At 33.5% G+C, this 19409-nt stretch overlaps 1 protein-coding gene across 1 annotated transcript; it reads right to left on the reverse strand.

Annotated features, from left to right (window-relative positions):
- Positions 1-7652: 7652 nt before the first annotated feature.
- On the reverse strand, positions 7653-17784 carry LOC134701061 (universal stress protein YxiE-like). Its single transcript, XM_063562205.1, has 4 exons — positions 17467-17784; positions 10388-10474; positions 9237-9343; positions 7653-8493 (listed from the first exon to the last, which is right to left on the reverse strand). Exons 1-4 carry the CDS (start codon positions 17528-17530, stop codon positions 8293-8295), a joined length of 459 nt encoding a protein of 152 aa, XP_063418275.1. The 5' UTR covers positions 17531-17784; the 3' UTR covers positions 7653-8292.
- Between the last annotated feature and the right edge of the window lie 1625 nt (positions 17785-19409).

The following is a 19409-nucleotide window of genomic DNA, read 5'->3' on the forward strand; positions in this document are numbered from 1 at the left end:
TAACTTTTTCAACAGTGGTGCTAGAGCCCAAAATTTTTAGGACAAATATCAGGGAACCAATACCAACCAAGTTATCGACTTTGTTTTGACTTAACTCCAAAAAGTAAGGTGACAACTTTTGCACTCAGCGGAATTGCAAACTTGTCCCGGAGACTGTTTCGGATTTCTCTTCAACTGAGTTTTATTGTGCGTATTGTGCGTTTGTTTTTCTACATTGGCTAGAGGTATAGGGGGAAGGTTGAGATCTCAAAAAACATGTTCAACCCCGCCGCAATTTTGGGTCTGTCTCAAGTCAGGAGCCTCTGGCCTTTGTTAGTCTGGTATGATTTTTAATTTTAGTTTCTTGTGTATAAATCGGAGTTTAGTATGACGCCCATTATCACTGAACTAGTATGCATATTTGTTTAGGAGCCAGCTGAAGGACGCCTCCGGGTGCGGGAGTTTCTCGCTACATTGAAGATCCATTGTTGGCCTTCGGCTGTTGTCTGCTCTATGGTCGGGTTGTTGTCGCTTTGACACATTCCCTTTTTTCCATTCTCAATGTTATATAGTTCTTCAATGATTGATATAATAGTCAGTTATTGGTCTGAGCAGGACCTAGCGAGGAAAGGGGGAACTACAACTATTTCCTTATTGTTACATTAAAATATCTTAAGTTTTCGGCGGTTATTTTAGTTTTGGTTTATTAAAGGATCTTATTGTTTGCCTAAAGACTACAAGAACATTTATTTCAATTGAGTGTTTTGGTCCATACCTAAAAGACTATTAGATAAAGGCAACCGTAGTATACCGCTGTTCGAAGGTCATAAATCGATTGAAAGAAAACAAATCCGGGTTACAAATTAAAACTGAGGTAAACACATCAACTATAAGAGGAAAACAACGAAACAACAGAAACACTGAAGTGCAACAAAAAACCAAAACGACAATGCAACACACAATGAAACGAATAATAAGATAACAACTACTATTTTCCTGACTAGGTACAGGACATTTCAATAAAAATGGGTTGAACCTGGTCTTACGGCTAGCCAAACCACCCGCTTTTATGGCATTGTAAAATATAACACTGAAATGATAACATTACATGACAGGAATACAGTACAAATAAATGCTAAAACATTACGGACAAAGAAATACACAAATAAACACTACAATAAGACATTTTGACATGCTAATGTTTATCATCGGTACCTGTCCTACAATCTTACACACCATACGCCCACTTCGTCTACGTAAGATCAACCATGGACGCCCAGATAAAAAAAAAAATAAGAAAGCCAAAAAAAGTACAAAGTTGTAGAGCACCGGTGACCAAAAATTACAAAATGTTGTGTCAAACACGGCTAATTTTATTTATATCTGGGACAAGAAAATACGTAATATTTAGAATTATTCGTATCCTTGCAAACAGTAAATGTATAAAATGACTATATAATTGATGTTCATGTCAACACCGAAGTGGGGACTAACAACAGAATAAAAACGCACAAGTAAACAAACAGAAACAAAATGCATTAAGCTTCTTGTTAGCTGACCAATATGTTTACCCTTAAAATCATGTGGGTTCTAAAAAGCATGTCAACCTCATATACAGAGGCCGACGCATCCCAAACCACGCAACTCACTTTTTTCTCATACATGTATTATGAACCCCGTTTTAATAATATTTAGGTTCATTTCTTATCAAGTAAGATGTAGCGTCCTTTTCTTGTATGAATAATAAAGATCTTACTAAAGGTCAGGTTTCAATCACGATTTAAAGGGGTAACGTTTTATTTTTGATTAATTCTACCCATATAAATATAAACATTCTATGAATTTCGAATGTATAGGCGTTGTTTAGTACAATTGTAAGATGACCAGCATTTAACATAATTCGGCAACACTTAAGATTGTGACAAATACTTTACTGTGAGATTTTTTAATACTTAAAAGTGACTGATTATTATAACAATAAAAAAATATTTGCCAACCTTTATGGTACTGTTTTTAATCCAATGTTATATTAAATGAAAATGAGATGTGGAATATAAATAGTGAACCTGAGAGCAATACATACAATTAAAGCATGCAGGTAAGATATGTCGTTATTCCGGGCAGCATACAGTCGTCAACAACCGTATACTTTTTAAAGCACTTTCATTCGTGCGGTACCAGTATTTTTGGTTTTCGTGGATGGCTTTATCAACGTATATAAGTGTCCCCCGAAATAGAAAAACTTTTGTCTTAATCAATGTAAGAAAAGATCCACATAAGCGTAGGTTTTAACACATAGACCAGGGCATATGATCTAAAGAATATAACAAATATCAACAAATGTACTTTAAAATATATATACAACTTCAGAAATGATTTTACTCATTTAATTTTTTTTAAACTCAACTGTACAACTTTCAACTTTATAGTTCTTGTGTCGATAAAAGTCAGACTTCCAGTCTTCCTTATTTTATATTATATAAGAATTAATACTACAATTCAAAGCAAATTTGTCGCCTTTTTTTTCTGTAACCGGTTTTTTTTCAAGTGAAATATGTATGGCAAAATTACCACCGTTGGTGATCGTTAAACTGTTGATCTTTGGATCTCAGGTTGATAAGTGTCATCACTTCTGATCACACGTGTGCAACAATTAAAATGTTAACTTCGAAGTTTCATTGAATAGAAAAAAAAATTAAGCATAGATAAAACAATCTTTTTCCGAAAGCAAGTATTTGTTAAGAATTTGATGAACGTTGTCAGTAATGGAAAACAGATACGTACGGGAAAATAAACATTAAAACGGGAAAAAGCTGACAAAAAATCTTTGGACTCTTTTTTTAATTCAGTAATGAAGATAGTTGATATACGTATTCAACATTTTAAAGAACATTTTACTATTAACAATAACCACAATAAACCTATTTCTCGTATCAAACATAAACTAAAAGAACTAGCCAAGGAATTTGTTTTTGTCCCGGCCGATAAAGCTGCTAATAATATTATTATTGTTTGACGTAAATTTTACATCGAGGTTCTGAAAAAGGAAATCACCAATTCACCAACATTCCAACTGACTCCATTTTCAGAAAACGAAATCTGTAACAAACATAAACTTTTAGCCACCGCTTTACAAGCAGAGCCAAATACAATGAAAGTTCCAACTATGTATTGGCTTCCGAAGCTACACAAAACCCCTTACAAATATAGATTTATTTCGTCTTCAAGCCATTGTTCAACTACTAAATTGTCTATTATTCTTACCAGCACACTTGGTACAATTAAAAACCTTATAATAAATTGTTCAAATAAGGCCTTCGAAAATAGTGGAATAAATTACTTTTGGAGTGTCAAGAACTCGTTGGAAGTACTTGATAAATTGCATGCTTATATTGGTGATTTTGAATCTGTTCAAAGTTTTGATTTTTCTACCCTGTATACCACATTGCCTCACATTCTCATTAAGAAAAAATTCACACACCTAATTAAATGGGCATTCAAAAAATCAGAATGTGAATATATATGTTCAAACTCTTTTAGGTCATTTTTTAGTAGCAATAAACAAAAAAACTATGTTAATTGGACATGCTTTGATACTTTATATGCCCTTGAATTTTTACTAGATAACATTTTTGTTCGCTTTGGGGATTCCGTATATCGTCAGATTATCGGAATTCCAATGGGGACTAACTGTGCACCACTTATTGCGGACCTCTTTTTGTATTGTTACGAGTTACAATTTGTGACAAAAATAAGCAAAGACCCATCAAAACAACATCTGATAAACAAATTTAATAATACTTTTAGATATTTGGATGATATTTTGGCTCTCAATAATGACGACTTCAGTATGTATATTAATGAAATTTATCCTGGTGAACTCACTTTAAATAAAGCTAATACTAACAATGACCACTGCCCTTTCCTCGATCTTGATATCTATATCACTAACGGAAAGCTGAATACTAAAATTTATGATAAAAGGGATGATTTTTCATTTCCTATCGTTAATTATCCGTTTTTAGATGGTGACGTTCCCTTGTCACCATCTTACGGTGTTTATATATCTCAACTTGTACGATTCGCTCGTGTATGTAACAAATGTTTTAGATTTTAACGAGAGAAATTTATGTATTACTGAAAAATTATTACACCAGGGTTTTCGATATCACAAACTAGTCAAAACATTTACTAAATTTTATCATCGGTATAAAGACATCATTCGTAAATATAGCTCAACATGCAGACTTTTTATACGTTCAGGTATTTCACATCCAATTTTTTATGGAAATATTCTTTATAAAGCACAAAGGTGTCAGTATTCACCTCATAAACTTACAAAACCTTTGAATAGACTTATTAAGAAGGGATATAATTACGATACTGTTGTCAAGTCATTAAAGATTGCATATTTTGGAGTTAATATTGAGTCACTGATAAGGTCTTTGCGTCGGAACTAAACACATTTATTCTAAAAACAGTTGTTGGCATGACACGGGTTATGTTCTTCTCATATATGTTATGATGGTATGATACTAAACCCCTTACGGGAAGGATTGTGCCTGATGTTCATATGATGAAATCATAATCTTTCAGTCAGTTTAATTGAAGTCTGGAGCTGGCATGTCAGTTAACTGCTAGTAGTCTGTTGTTATTTATGTATTATTGTCATTTTGTTTATTTTCTTTGGTTACATCTTCTGACATCAGACTCGGACTTCTCTTGAACTGAATTTTAATGTGCGTATTGTTATGCTTTTACTTTTCTACACTGGTTAGAGGTATAGGGGGAGGGTTGAGATCTCACAAACATGTTTAACCCCGCCGCATTTTTGCGCCTGTCCCAAGTCAGGAGCCTCTGGCCTTTGTTAGTCTTGTATTATTTAAATTTTAGTTTCTTGTGTACAATTTGGAAATTAGTATGGCGTTCATTATCACTGAACTAGTATATATTTGTTTAGGGGCCAGCTGAAGGACGCCTTCGGGTGCGGGAATTTCTCGCTACATTGAAGACCTGTTGGTGACCTTCTGCTGTTGTGTTTTTTTATTTTGGTCGGGTTGTTGTCTCTTTGACACATTCCCCATTTCCATTCTCAATTTTATTCTGTTTTGCAATGTTTAACAAATTATGTAAACAAAAAATTATTATTTGCACGACTATTTTAAAAGGATTCGATTTCTTCAACCCGATTATTTTTTATTTCAAACAAACTAAAATCCACAAACATATAACCACAAAAATTGATACCCACTAATGATGTACTCTCACATTATATCATATGTATATCCCATTTGTAAATCGAGCATAGAAAAACTCTATTTTTCAATAAAAATGTAATCATCTACAATATATCAGTCTAATCCGTAAATTTCTTAATGGCTACAATACTTCTACCGAATTCTTACACTGTTATGCAGATGTATTGATGTTTGATAGTCTTATTGATTTGCCTTCGATATGCATTTTTATATCACCATCGCACGTTCAAAGTCAAAAATTGAGATATGCATCGAAATAAAACTTACAATAACATGCCTTTTAGACAACTGCATGTTCAACCAATGAAGCTTAAAATATAGTTCACAGGCCCTTAACCTGTTGATGTTGCACCTTCATTCCTTTCATCAGTAAAATAAACAATGTTGACAAATCACATAGAAATTCGAAATAATGTTAAATCCGAAACATTGACTCACTAGCGGCTGAAACAGCTCAGACGAAACATCACAGCAGTAAATAAAGTCAAAGTACCAAATTTTATTGCTTTTATATACGATTTGATGTACAAATGTATCAATTTTTTTTATCAGGAACGGTCGGAGTTGAAATGAAATGTATTCATCACTTACAAGTGACACTCTAAATCATCAAGAACGATTGCAGTATGAAAAATAAATTATCAGCTAAACAATAGATATATAATAGCCTTATTTATGTACGGTTACATAACACTAACTTCAAACCACCATTGTTTCTAAAAATAATGTCCTGTACCAAGTCAGGAATGTGGCAGTTTTAATCAAAGTTTGTGTCTATATATGTTGGTATTTGTTTTTGAAGCAGTTCAGTGTGTCTATTATTCCTTTCATTTTTCTCTTATAGTTGATGTGTTTCCCTCTGTTTTGGTTTGTGACCAAGTTTGTTTCCCTTAATCGATTTATGACTATCAAACACCGGTTTACTACTGCTACCTTTTTTAACCTTAATATTAATAAACTATACCAACTTGTACTGGTCGTCAACAGTTACACCTTTCGTGAAATGTATATTTGGAGGTTTTATCTAATTATAACCAAGCATATGTTCAAATTATGAATTATTAATCTACTAAAGTTGTCTGTAAACCTACCAAACAGAGTGAATCGACTCCAAGAAAAGTGTCTGAACTGAACAGAATTGACCGCAAGCACTTGATAAGTGTAAAATGTGGATAAAAGATCAAACATAACTGAATAATGTTTAGTTCAGACTTTTCAGATTATATCAAGATCAAAATGGTGGTAGTTCTAATCAGACAACTCTCCATCCAAGTTACAAAGTGTAAATACTAACCAGGTATAGGTCAAAGTACGGCCTTTAAAATGAAGCCTTGGCTCACAGACAGCTATACAGGGTAAAACAAATGACTAGTGTAAAACAATTCAAATAGGAAAAAAGAGATGATGCTTTGTACTACTGACAACAAACACATGTACTCATTTTTTTCGTCAGTACAAGAACATCATTCGTAAATATAAATCAAAGTGCGGATATCTTATACGTTCAAGTATTTCACGTCCAATCTTTTGTGATAAAATTCTATACATGCACAAAATACCGTCATTCACCTAAAAAACGAACCAAAACTTTACGCAGACTTATTCAAGGAGTTAAAACAAATTTTGAAATTAATATTGATTCACTCATATGTTCTTGACATCGGCAATATACACATTTCAACCAGTTGTTGGCATGACAGGGTTATATACGTCTCGTATATTTTATGATTGTAAGATACTGAACCCCTAACGGGAAGGATTGTCCTTGATTTTCATATGATGAAGACATAATCTTTCAATCAGTTTAGTTGAGGCATTTCAGTAACAGATAGAAGCCCTTTCTTTCAATCTGTTTAGTTGAGACATTTCAGTAACAGATAGAAGCCATTTGTTAATTTGTGTATCATCGTCATTTTGCTTAGATTCTTCTGTTGCCTATTCTGAAATCTGACTCGGACTTCTTTTAAACTGAATTTTACTGGCGTATGCTGTGCGTTTGTTTATTATTCATTGGCTACAGGTATGGGGAGGGTTGAGATATCAGAAAACATGTTTAACCCCACCACATTGCAACGCCTGTCCTAAGTCAGAAATCTCTCTGATTAGATAGTCTTGCATATTTTTTTTATTTTGGTGATATGTTTTGTTATATGAATGACGTCCGTTTTCATTGAACTAGTACATATATTTGTTAAGGGACCAGTTGAATCCAGCCTCCCTGTGCGGGATTTTTTTTGTTGTGTTGAAGATTCATTAGTAGCCATTGGCTTTTTCTTCTCTATGGTCGGGTTGTTGTCTCTTTGATGCTTTCCCCATTACCATTCTAAATTTATACTAGTACAAAATACGAGTATTGTATTTCAGACACTAATCACAAGTAAATACAATTATACATAATGATAATCAACAACATTGTGTTCAGTTTTTGTTTTGTCCAATGAAACTCATTTAAAGTTTTGAGCAAGCAATTTATATTGTTAATACTTCTATGTTTGATTACTCCATACATAAATGATAAATTGCATTAACATTTATTGTTTTTATGTGCTGCTTAATGCATTCCAGTTCCAAACATTTGAGATTTAGATTGAGCCACAAAAGTGTATATGATCACTTGGATTTCTCGAACTCAGTGTCCATATGATGTGCCTTTAAGCAACTGTTAATAGATCAGCGCATGGCCTTCAACAATGAGTAAAACCCACCCCGTATAGTCAGCTACTATAGTCCATAACCTAACAAAATGTAAAAAGATTCAAACGATAAAACTCACCAATGTTTGCCAAAACCTCAAATGCAAAACCAACTATGAAAGGTGGCCACCGACGGCAAGTGATGAATAATTGTCTTTTTATACTTGGTTTTGGACTAAATTTTATTGAAGTTTATTATGTTGTTAATTTTCAGTAGTCTGTTTTCAGTTGTTTATTACTGCAGTCTTATACCATAATTTTATACTGAGACGAACAGACTCTAAAATGATATTTGCTCAACAAATGAAGAAACAAAATTTGTTCACTATACTAAGAACGAGAACTCTTTTTAATTTGGTATATCAATGTGGAAGACGACAAATCATAACTGGAGCGTGAGCATGATGAAGAATGTAGTCACTTGTACTTCCTATTAGAGTGCGTCGAATGTTGCCTAAACCACGAGTTCCGGTTACAATAAGAGCGGCGTCTAGTTCTGTAGCCGATTTGACTATACCTTCTCCTGGATTTGCAGTATGGACGCTTTTAACTGTTCCATTAACCTGAAAGATCAAACTATACTATATATATAAAACTAATAACTCATCGTTTATTGCTTTTGATAGAAAAGATTCTTACGACTTCTACAGAATAATACTCTAAATGTTGTTAAAAAAAGTAAAAAGGGGATTATATCAATTTCAATTTAATTAAACTTCTCAAACGTTAAAAATTCTAAAATGACTAAAAAACAAATTGTAAAAACATTTTAAAACAAGGTCATAAAAAAAGGAGAAAAATCTTTGTATAATAAACATATTTGAACACATGGTAACATGTGTTATACTTCTTGAAAACGTATACCTTGTCTCAAACACACAATACTAAATTGATGGCAAAATTGTTCGAAGTTACGTGTATACAGATATAATACTATCAAGTTGAGAGAATGCACGCATTTATAGAACGAGCAAAAATGGCACATATTCTGCATTATATCTGCAATTTCCTTTTACAAGTTTAAACCAAATCGTACATTTTAATATATCACCCCCAATTTGTGGTGGGGTTGGCGTTGCTTGGTCTTTAGTTCTCTATATTGTGTCTTCTGTACTATTGTTTGTTTGTGTGTCTTTTTTTATTTTTAGCCATGGTGTTGTCAGTTTATTTTCAATCTATAAGTTTGACTGTCCCTCTAGTAACTTTCGTTCCTCTTTAATACATCCTTTGTAAACTAAGGATAGATTTAAACAATATTCTTTGTTTTTTTAAGCAACAATTAACACTTCTTCAGAATATTACGTACCCCAGATTCCTTAAGCAATGTACCGTATTGCTGTAATTCTTGTGTTACGCGTTCTTTTTCTTTCTTCAACATAGACGCTAGTACATCTGGATCAAATGCATACGAGGCTATGTTCGAAAGAAAAAGACTTTATAGTAATATAATATAATAATGGACATATAAATACAAGTTAAACATGTTAAAGTGTTAGAATCTGAAAATATACACCAAATGTCCGCCTGTCTTGCTTATTAATACATGACTCATAATTATGTTTGAATAGTTAACTTTTTAGGATATGATTAATTGAGTGTTTAATTGCAAATTGTTCGTATATATTATGGACTGGCAAAGAAAAAAAACCGGTACATGTACCTTGAATATGAATGTTTTTTTTTACAGTGGATCAAATGTGCAAAGAGTTGTTTCAAAATTTCCTTTTTAAAAGTACTAAAACCATTGCACTCTCCTAACACGAAACATTGTATTTAACAGCAATATTTTAACCGGACGTGGCTGCGTATTTATGTTGTTTTCCAATATTTTACAGTGTCTTGCTGAAATAAAGGTTAAGAAGTCCTTAAAATTGTGTCACCGTTTCCTAATAGGCATATCATGCTAAGAATGAGCAAACAATATTCAAGAGAATAAGGATGTAATTTCGAGAAACAAGAACCCTGCAAAGAATTGTTTGATTGCAATTTGGAATACATATCCTGTTGTGTAATATAAATGTCAATATAGTCTTTATAGATCATGTAGATACAATGATTGAAAGTTTAAACGCTAGCTATATATATATAGACGTACATTTCGTCTACAACAGATTCGCCTGTGATGCTCAAATCAAAAGAGTAAATCAGTCAAGATGAAGTACGAAGTTTAAGTCCATTGATGAACCTAAATTCCGAAAGGTTTTGCCAAAAAAAATTAAGGCAATCCTTGGGTTGAAAAATACTTCTTTTTTTCCGTAAAAATCAAAGTCTTGTAAACAGTTACTAGTAATTTATAATTATGACCATATCAATGGTAATTCACGTCAACACAGATTTGCCGACGTTTTAGCTGGTGAGCCTCTCGGGTAGAAAACCTCAACCAATGAAAGTAGTATTTAATTTGTTTTAGTTACGTTCCGTGTAACACTAAATTCACTTTTTCGTATCAATACCTACACAAGAACTTTTGTGAAGGAACATGCATCTCTACTGCATGGACGATGTAAATATGGTCATCTTCGTTTCTACAATTATCGACAAACCCTGAAACGAGAAAAACAAATATACTATTTTTATTTTTATTTTTTCTATTCATATGAGATCACGTCAGTGACCAAAATTTGACGCAGATTTAGCCATGGCGTTGTCAGTTTATTTTCTATCTATAAGTTTGATTCTCTCTCTGGTATCTTTCGTCCCTCTTTTACATAGAATGAGATAATTAATATTTAATTAGTTAGTGCATGTTGTCATAAAGTTCTTCCACAAGAAACCCGTCGCATTTTAAGTTACATTTCCTCTACATGATTTTGATAACAATTGAAATAATTGAATATAATAAATCTGATGTACAGTTCACATCTTCATTGTTAAAAACATAGGGTATGCATCAAGATTCACTATATTGTTTTGACAAAATGACAGTGTTTACATACCAAAATTAAAGAGTGTATCTGGAACGTTTAAAGGAATGAAAAGACCTTTTGGGAATTCGAGATTCATTTCTTTTTTAAATCTAGAATGGAAAAATTTAAAAAACCACTTGTACTTCATGTTATGTACTAAAACAGTCCGCTCAGTTTCAAAGTTTAAATGAACTGTTGTGCAGATAGCAATCCAGACACGTTATGAATTTCTTAAACATAAATTGCCTTTTTTTAAATACACATAGGCCTAGTCATACCATAAAGTTCTCTATAATTTTATAATTTACCAAAATATACAGTCCGCCAAAAGTTAAGCACCACCGAAATATAACTGGCAATATTTTCATAACTATTGCGAAAAAAATATTAATGTTTGGTGTTATGAATTACCTTCAACATACCCTAAGAAAATCCATTACGACCAAAAAGATTGAACTCCGATTAAGGAGTCAAGTAACCTCTTATCAAAGGTCATCTGCGCGTTTACAAATACACTGTTTCTCCAGGTGATCGTGTTAGTGTTCGTACATTGGTCAGTCGACTTCTCAGAGGCAACCGAAGAGCAAGTCTTGGTGTATAAAGACCTGTACGTACAGGTAGGCACTCTACCGTCAGGTTTTAATGGGATAATGACTATCTTTGCTTGAACATAAGAAGCTGAGAAAAAACTCATTGTTCAGATGGTAGTCAGTCTCTTTTACTGCCAGTAGACGCCATAATACGAATTTCGCGGGGAAACAAAACGGCCTATGACCAAAAACAATGTTTGCACAAGGACTGCATTCAGTGCTGGTGGTGGTCCAGTACGGGGTTGCTTCTTATACCCTTTTAAGCTGGGTACGCATAGTCTGCAGGGTAACATAAACCGACAAACATACAGAGATTTGGTGCCTTAAGACATTGTAGTCCCTCATTTTAATAATCCCCCACTTGCGTCTACATTGCCAAGACCCTTGTACATGGACGTCAACGCTAGAACACATAGGGCAAGGATTTTAACCTGAGTCCAAAGGGCAGCAAGCCATTTACACTATTGTTTAGCCTTCCATGTCCCCATACATAAACCCTATCAAGCATGTCTGAGATGCCATTGGCGGAAATCTCAATCACAGAGATCCACCTTCACAATATTTTGTCGATTTAAAAGTGGTATTTGTTGTTTAATGCAACAGAATATCTGAAACTAAAACTTGGAGGCTTGCACCGAGAATGATACGTCGTGTATTGAAACTGTACCGGAAGTGAGGTTGTTACACATGCTATTGACTCAAATATTGACATTAAATTTGCCCAACATACCAAAGCTTATGTGTGGAAAATTTTAACAATATTGGGTGATCAATTGTTGTGAACAAATAAAATCACAGTGAAACTTAAATTCTGTTTCTGAATTGTGTAATTTACACTATTTCTATGAACGGAAAACCTACATGCATAGAACCTTCATAAGTGACTAAAATTACATTTCTGGTTTGTTTATGGTATACATTAGCGAAATTGCTATATGAGTGATTTCTTTTTTTCGTAGAATAATTGATTTTTTAAATTTGAAAAAAAAACTATGCAATAAAAATAGGTGGTGCTTAACTTTTGGCGGACTGTATATATGGTATACAATTCAAGAACTTAAATAATATATTGAAAACAGGTAAATATTTTATCAAAGGGACATCTCTCTAAACAGAGAAACAACGCCCAAGCGGTCATTAACAGAGAAACCACGCCCCAACGGTCATTAACAGATCTAGACGGAAACCACGCCCCACCGGTCATTATCATGTAAAAATCCGTTAACAACCGGTTTTCTGGTCCGTTTTGTTTTGTTAACGACCGATGGAATTTATTACTGAAAAATAACGAATGTAATGTGACCCCTTTTTATCCAATAAGAGAATCTTATTCTCAACCGATATGAAATAATTACATATTAGTTCATGTTGCACAGGTTTCATGGGCTTGTCTGTTTGCAGTTTCCATTTTAACATGAATACGCAATAAATATATCGTTTTATGGATATGATACAAAGATGTTAAAAGGTATCAAAATTACATATGAATAACATGGTAAAAATTTCATCTTCGAATTTTATTTTTTTTTAATAAAATTGAAACGTGAAAAAGTAACTGCGTATGTCGTCTTGGTCAAGAAAACATTAGATGGTCTGAATGGACACATAATCGTATGCACACACGATATCCGCGTTTTGATCTAAGGGGTACATGGTTGATTATCAAATTTAAAGGATATAACTAGTTATCAAAGGTACCAGGATTATAATTTAGTACGCCAGACGCGCGTTTCGTCTACATAAGACTCATCAGTGACGCTCATATCAAAATATTTATAAAGCCAAACAAGTACATAGTTGCAGAGCATTGAGGATCCAAAATTCCAAAATGTTGTGCCAAATACGGCTAAGGTAATCTATGCCTGGAATAAGAAAATTCTTAGTTTTTCGAAAATTTCAAAGTTTGGTAAACAGGAAATTTATTTAAATGACCACATTATTGATATTCATGTCAACACCGAAGTGTTGACTACTGGGCTGGTGATACCCTCGGGGACGAAACGTCCACCAGCAGTGGCATCGACCCAGTGGTGTAAATAGTTATCAAAGGTACCAGGATTATAATTTAGTACGCCAGACGCGCGTTTCGTCTACATAAGACTCATCAGTGACGCTCATATCAAAATATTTATAAAGCCAAACAAGTACATAGTTGAAGAGCATTGAGGATCCAAAATTCCAAAAAGTTGTGCCAAATACGGCTAAGGTAATCTATGCCTGGAATAAGAAAATCCTTAGTTTTTCGAAAATTTCAAAGTTTGGTAAACAGGAAATTTATTTAAATGACCACATTATTGATATTCATGTCTACACCGAAGTGTTGACTACTGGGCTGGTGATACCCTCGGGGACGAAACGTCCACCAGCAGTGGCATCTACCCAGTGGTGTAAATAGTTATCAAAGGTACCAGGATTATAATTTAGTACGCCAGACGCGCGTTTCGTCTACATAAGACTCATCAGTGACGCTCATATCAAAATATTTATAAAGCCAAACAAGTACATATTTGAAGAGCATTGAGGATCCAAAATTCCAAAATGTTGTGCCAAATACGGCTAAGGTAATCTATGCCTGGAATAAGAAAATCCTTAGTTTTTCGAAAATTTCAAAGTTTGGTAAACAGGAAATTTATTTAAATGACCACGTTATTGATATTCATGTCAACACCGAAGTGTTGACTACTGGGCTGGTGATACCCTCGGGGACGAAACGTCCACCAGCAGTGGCATCGACCCAGTGGTGTAAATAGTTATCAAAGGTACCAGGATTATAATTTAGTACGCCAGACGCGCGTTTCGTCTACATAAGACTCATCAGTGACGCCCATATCAAAATATTTATAAAGCCAAACAAGTACATAGTTGAAGAGCATTGAGGATCCAAAATTCCAAAAAGTTGTGCCAAATACGGCTAAGGTAATCTATGCCTGGAATAAGAAAATCCTTAGTTTTTCGAAAATTTCAAAGTTTGGTAAACAGGAAATTTATTTAAATGACCACATTATTGATATTCATGTCTACACCGAAGTGTTGACTACTTGACTGGTGATACCCACGGGGACGAAACGTCCACCAGCAGTGGCATCGACCCAGTGGTGTAAATAGTTATCAAAGGTACCAGGATTATAATTTAGTACGCCAGACGCGCGTTTCGTCTACATAGGACTCATCAGTGACGCTCATATCAAAATATTTATAAAGCCAAACAAGTACATAGTTGCAGAGCATTGAGGATCCAAAATTCCAAAAAGTTGTGCCAAATACGGCTAAGGTAATCTATGCCTGGAATAAGAAAATCCTTAGTTTTTCGAAAATTTCAAAGTTTGGTAAACAGGAAATTTATTTAAATGACCACATTGTTGATATTCATGTCAACACCGAAGTGTTGACTACTGGGCTGGTGATACCCTCGGGGACGAAACGTCCACCAGCAGTGGCATCGACCCAGTGGTGTAAATAGTTATCAAAAGTACCAGGATTATAATTTAGTACGCCAGACGCGCGTTTCGTCTACATAAGACCATCGTTTTGTCATATATATATATATATATATATATCATATATGCTTTACAATTTATTTACCATATTACAGAACAGAAACGAACAAGCGGGACAACTGATGCGCACCTTTTCAGGCAACACATCAATACAAGTTGTACATGCATTCCTGCTTGTCACGAAAACCGTTGTATTCGTAAACATGTAGTAATTACTATGGTCTTGGGATGCATATTTCGGTCAATACACAATGTTCAAATGTAAGGCATGAGCACTTAGTCGATACGTCAACATGTAAATTTTCTTTTAATTAGACGATCGTGGTGAAGTGATAAGCGCATTGGACTGCAAACACTACGGTTCCTGGTTCGATCCCAATTCCGCTGAGAAAATCTAGGTGTTCCCCTTGACACCATTTTCAATTATTGACTTGAGAAACGATGATAGTCCATTAGAAGGGGACGATACATGGATGTCCCTTGTAAAGAGAGAGTAATATATCTATACGTAAAAGACACCATTGAAGATTTCGAAAAAGATCAGGCTAATGCCAATTTAAGGCAGTACTCACACCAGCAAAGCTGAAAGGGCTTAATATAAGTTGTAATAACTTGTTTTCCAATCCACTGTAAATACGAATATGTTTAAACTTAGACGATCATGTCATTATATTCACATGAAGTATATTTGACCTAAGTTTCATATGATATATAGGTGCACGTACTGCAACTTCTATGGAAACTACAGATTTGAGAATATTTTTGTCTCAGCTTCAAGATTCGAAATACGAACATCTAAAGGAGAAAATGATAAAACAAAACCCTGACCACAAACACTAGAACATTTTCATTATCGAAACTTGGAGACAAATAATGCTCACTATATGCCTACAAATAAAGAGAACTCAAACATAATTCATCCATTATAAATCATTTTGTACTTAATGGTTTTTTTTAATCAAAGAAAGGTCCAATGGCCGAGTGTATGCAATGGATGCAATAATCATTTCATTTGCAAATGCATATTTCATATATCTTCCTACGCTATAGGTACTATGGTTTCATGCGACAAATATCTAACAGAGATCGAAGGATAAATATATCAACAACTATAGGTATACTCTTTATATTAAGCTTTAAGAAATGACAAAATGAGGGTTTTTTTTATCAATAATAAACTAAATGGCAGACAGTAACAAACGACTTCAACACGAACTAAATAACAAGCTCTTCAATGACTTCGGACTGACATATTTATTTACATATTATAAAGAACTTGCGGTTCATCCCAACAAAACTTTGGTTGAGAGGATAGCTGCTTCCTCATATCAAGTGAAGAAGAGCTTTGAGAGATTTGTTCTGTACGAAGGAATATGGCAGTTGTTATAAATAGTCTTTTTCTATGTGTGTTGGCGTTTGTTTTGGTAGCAGTTCAGTGTTTATGTTATTCTGTTGGTGATTTGTTTACTCTTTTTTTGGGGAGGTTTGTAACCCGGATTTGTTTTCGCTAAACCGATTTATGGCTGTTGAACAACGTTATAACTCTGAGGTATAACTACTGTAGTCTTTATTTCGCTCCTCCTCCTCTTCCTTCTTATGGTATTCACCATCTTCCCATTTTAGCAAGTGAACTTATATATTGTTTGTGAAGGCGAGGATATCGAGGAGGATATTAACTTCAAGAAACGTTTAATACCCTTCGAATTATCATTATTGAATATTTTTATTCTAAGGATTGAGGATACATGAATGATATCATCCACGGGGGGGGGGGGGGGGGCGTAACTTCGATATTTTTTTGGTAGGGGTGTGCCATTTTTGCCTCAAAAAACGTACCCATTTTAATATAACATTCACTGAAATTCAGTACCTATGGTTATATAAATATTTAAGAAAGAATGACCTATACTTATATACAATATTTAAAATATATATGATATTTTTAAATGTCAAATACTTCCATGCAGAAAGGTGCACATTTAATCAGATGTGCAGAAGAATAGGTTGAATTTATATATATGTAGATCATACCCAAAATATCAATATACAGTTATCAAACGTGAATGCATTTTAATATAGGATGTCATTAAAAAGGAGGTTCATTTTTTATATAAAATCTCGCAAAATTATGACCCATATTTTTGGCACATCCCCGTATACCCAATAATAGGAAGTTAGCCCCCCCCTCCCCCGTGTTATCATCGCTTTAATTATCAGTTGCATGCACGTATATAATTATCAACTATCATTTGATTGTGAAACCTGATAAAATATTTGAGTTTTAAACCATTGCGTATCAGCTATTCCACTAAGGATTATGATGCAATGTTTTTAAATTTATACAAGTTCGAGGTCATGTTTTAAATACTACTAGATTACAAATACTATATGTTCAGTTCCTTCCACATGTACCATGCACATTGTGACAAGTGATATATATATACAATCAATGTATGATTGTAAAACATGAAGCTTGCACTAGTATGCTGTAAAATAAAATAAAATGAAACGTTTACACAAAAAATGTTTTAAAATGTACTTACATTTAAATGCAAATTTGGAATGTTCGCTTCCATCCATAGCTATAACCACATTTTTCCCTCCCATTTTCTATTCCTTATGTGTCCTTTTTATAAGCACAAAATATCTATAAAGTTTATATATATGTAAAATCACCTTTCCTGTCTTTTAATTAACATGTTAAAAATATGATGTGTATACCTTCGTATAAATGTGTAACCCATGCGAAATTACGGTGCAAAGGTCAGATTTAAATGTCACTGAATGTGTAAAATTTCAAAAAAAGTAAAAATAAACAACCGTACTATATTGCACCAATGTTGTGTATTGATGTGTACACGCGTCAAAATTGATGTGCAAAACATTATATGTATTTACATAATAATATAAGTACACATGAATGATGTGCAACATTGCCTTTTTAGTATTTTCATCAAATGTACAGAAACGTCGCACGCTACTGGTGTTACTTTGGTGAAATCACGGACAAGACACAATCATCTTGTTAATTTTTAAACATAAACAATGATATTATAAAGTGTTGTATATCATTTTAAAGCTTTGAAACTCTTCTTTCAGATTATTGCAGTTTTGTATATGTAACAGACCATTTTTATTAAATAAAACTCAATAAAACCTTTATTTTGCAATATGATTTCCTTGTCCCGCGTTACACTTTTAGTTTTGTGAAATTCTGAATACCGTAAAAAACATATAATCTTTTTTACCAAACGATATAAAAGTTTGTCTAGAACAAGCAATTTATGAGTGGGCGATAACGTAATGTCGATTTTTCTCTCTCGAAAAGACGGAAATATACGAAAAAGGGATCAAGATGATACAAATTATGTGTCCCAAGTACGAAAGGTTGCCGCAATTTTTTTTAAATTGTCCCAAAAAGGGAATTCCAGAGCAATCCCCATGTCGAAAGTCAAGAATTCTTATTCTCGTATTTTGTACAAAGATCACACTTTCGCCTCATGCAATAATTAAGAAATTTTAAAACAAATTCTTTTTATTCAAGTTGATTAGCAATGTCCGACATTTTGTCCCCTTCAAACCAAATTAAATGTAGGGTTACATTTTCTGTGTTTTCATGACGTTTTTTTAATACAGTGCCATTCGCTACATATTTTTTTTTATAATGGATAAAAGTACAAACATTTATCTCTATTTTGATATTAAATTCCCATAAATTAAATCTAATATACAAGATATCAGATAAAACTAAAATGTCCGATACAATGTCCCCACATACGATTTTGACGTTATTTAATAAAATATGCTTCTAACGTTCCGTTTAATTGTCATGATTGCGGTTTTCACAGACGATTTGGAATACGGCTATTTTATTTTGTTGCTTAATAAGGAAACTTTAAAATTGAAGCTCTACCGATTCACAAAGAAGGGGTGGGGAGAGAGATTTCCTCGCGGAACTGAAGTATTTTCCAGACTATAATAGTCGGATCCGCTATAATACAAATTAATAGAAAAAAACAGCTAAAATAGTTGTTCCCGCTAATTCCCTTGCATATATTTGTGCAGAACTGCCATGCTAGATATGCCGTAGTCCTTTTGCCTTGACATTCTGGAAGTGCAAAAATGAATGCATTTGCAGTGCATAGTTTATCCATAAAAAAAAAGAAATCGATCGCCCTTATAATTAAAATGTATATAATCAAATGGTTTCAATTCAAGTTACTTTTTTATTTTTAATTTGTTAATAAAACTAAAGTTTAACATATTTTATCTAAGAAAACAAATCCTTTCTTAAGGAAAAAATCAATCCTTTAAAATTAATTGTAAAAAGCCATCTGAACAACATGCATTCCAACGTTTTTATTTTGTCTTACGTCTTTGAGTGTGTCAGTGTAACGTTAGGTGACACCAGTATCGTGCGACGTTTCACAAAATAAGTCGCTTTCTTAAAAAAAAAAAAAAACTATGGCGATAACCTGAGAATGCT

This window comes from Mytilus trossulus, unplaced genomic scaffold (assembly GCF_036588685.1).
Source record: "Mytilus trossulus isolate FHL-02 unplaced genomic scaffold, PNRI_Mtr1.1.1.hap1 h1tg000211l__unscaffolded, whole genome shotgun sequence".
NCBI classification, from domain to species: Eukaryota; Metazoa; Mollusca; class Bivalvia; order Mytilida; family Mytilidae; genus Mytilus; species Mytilus trossulus.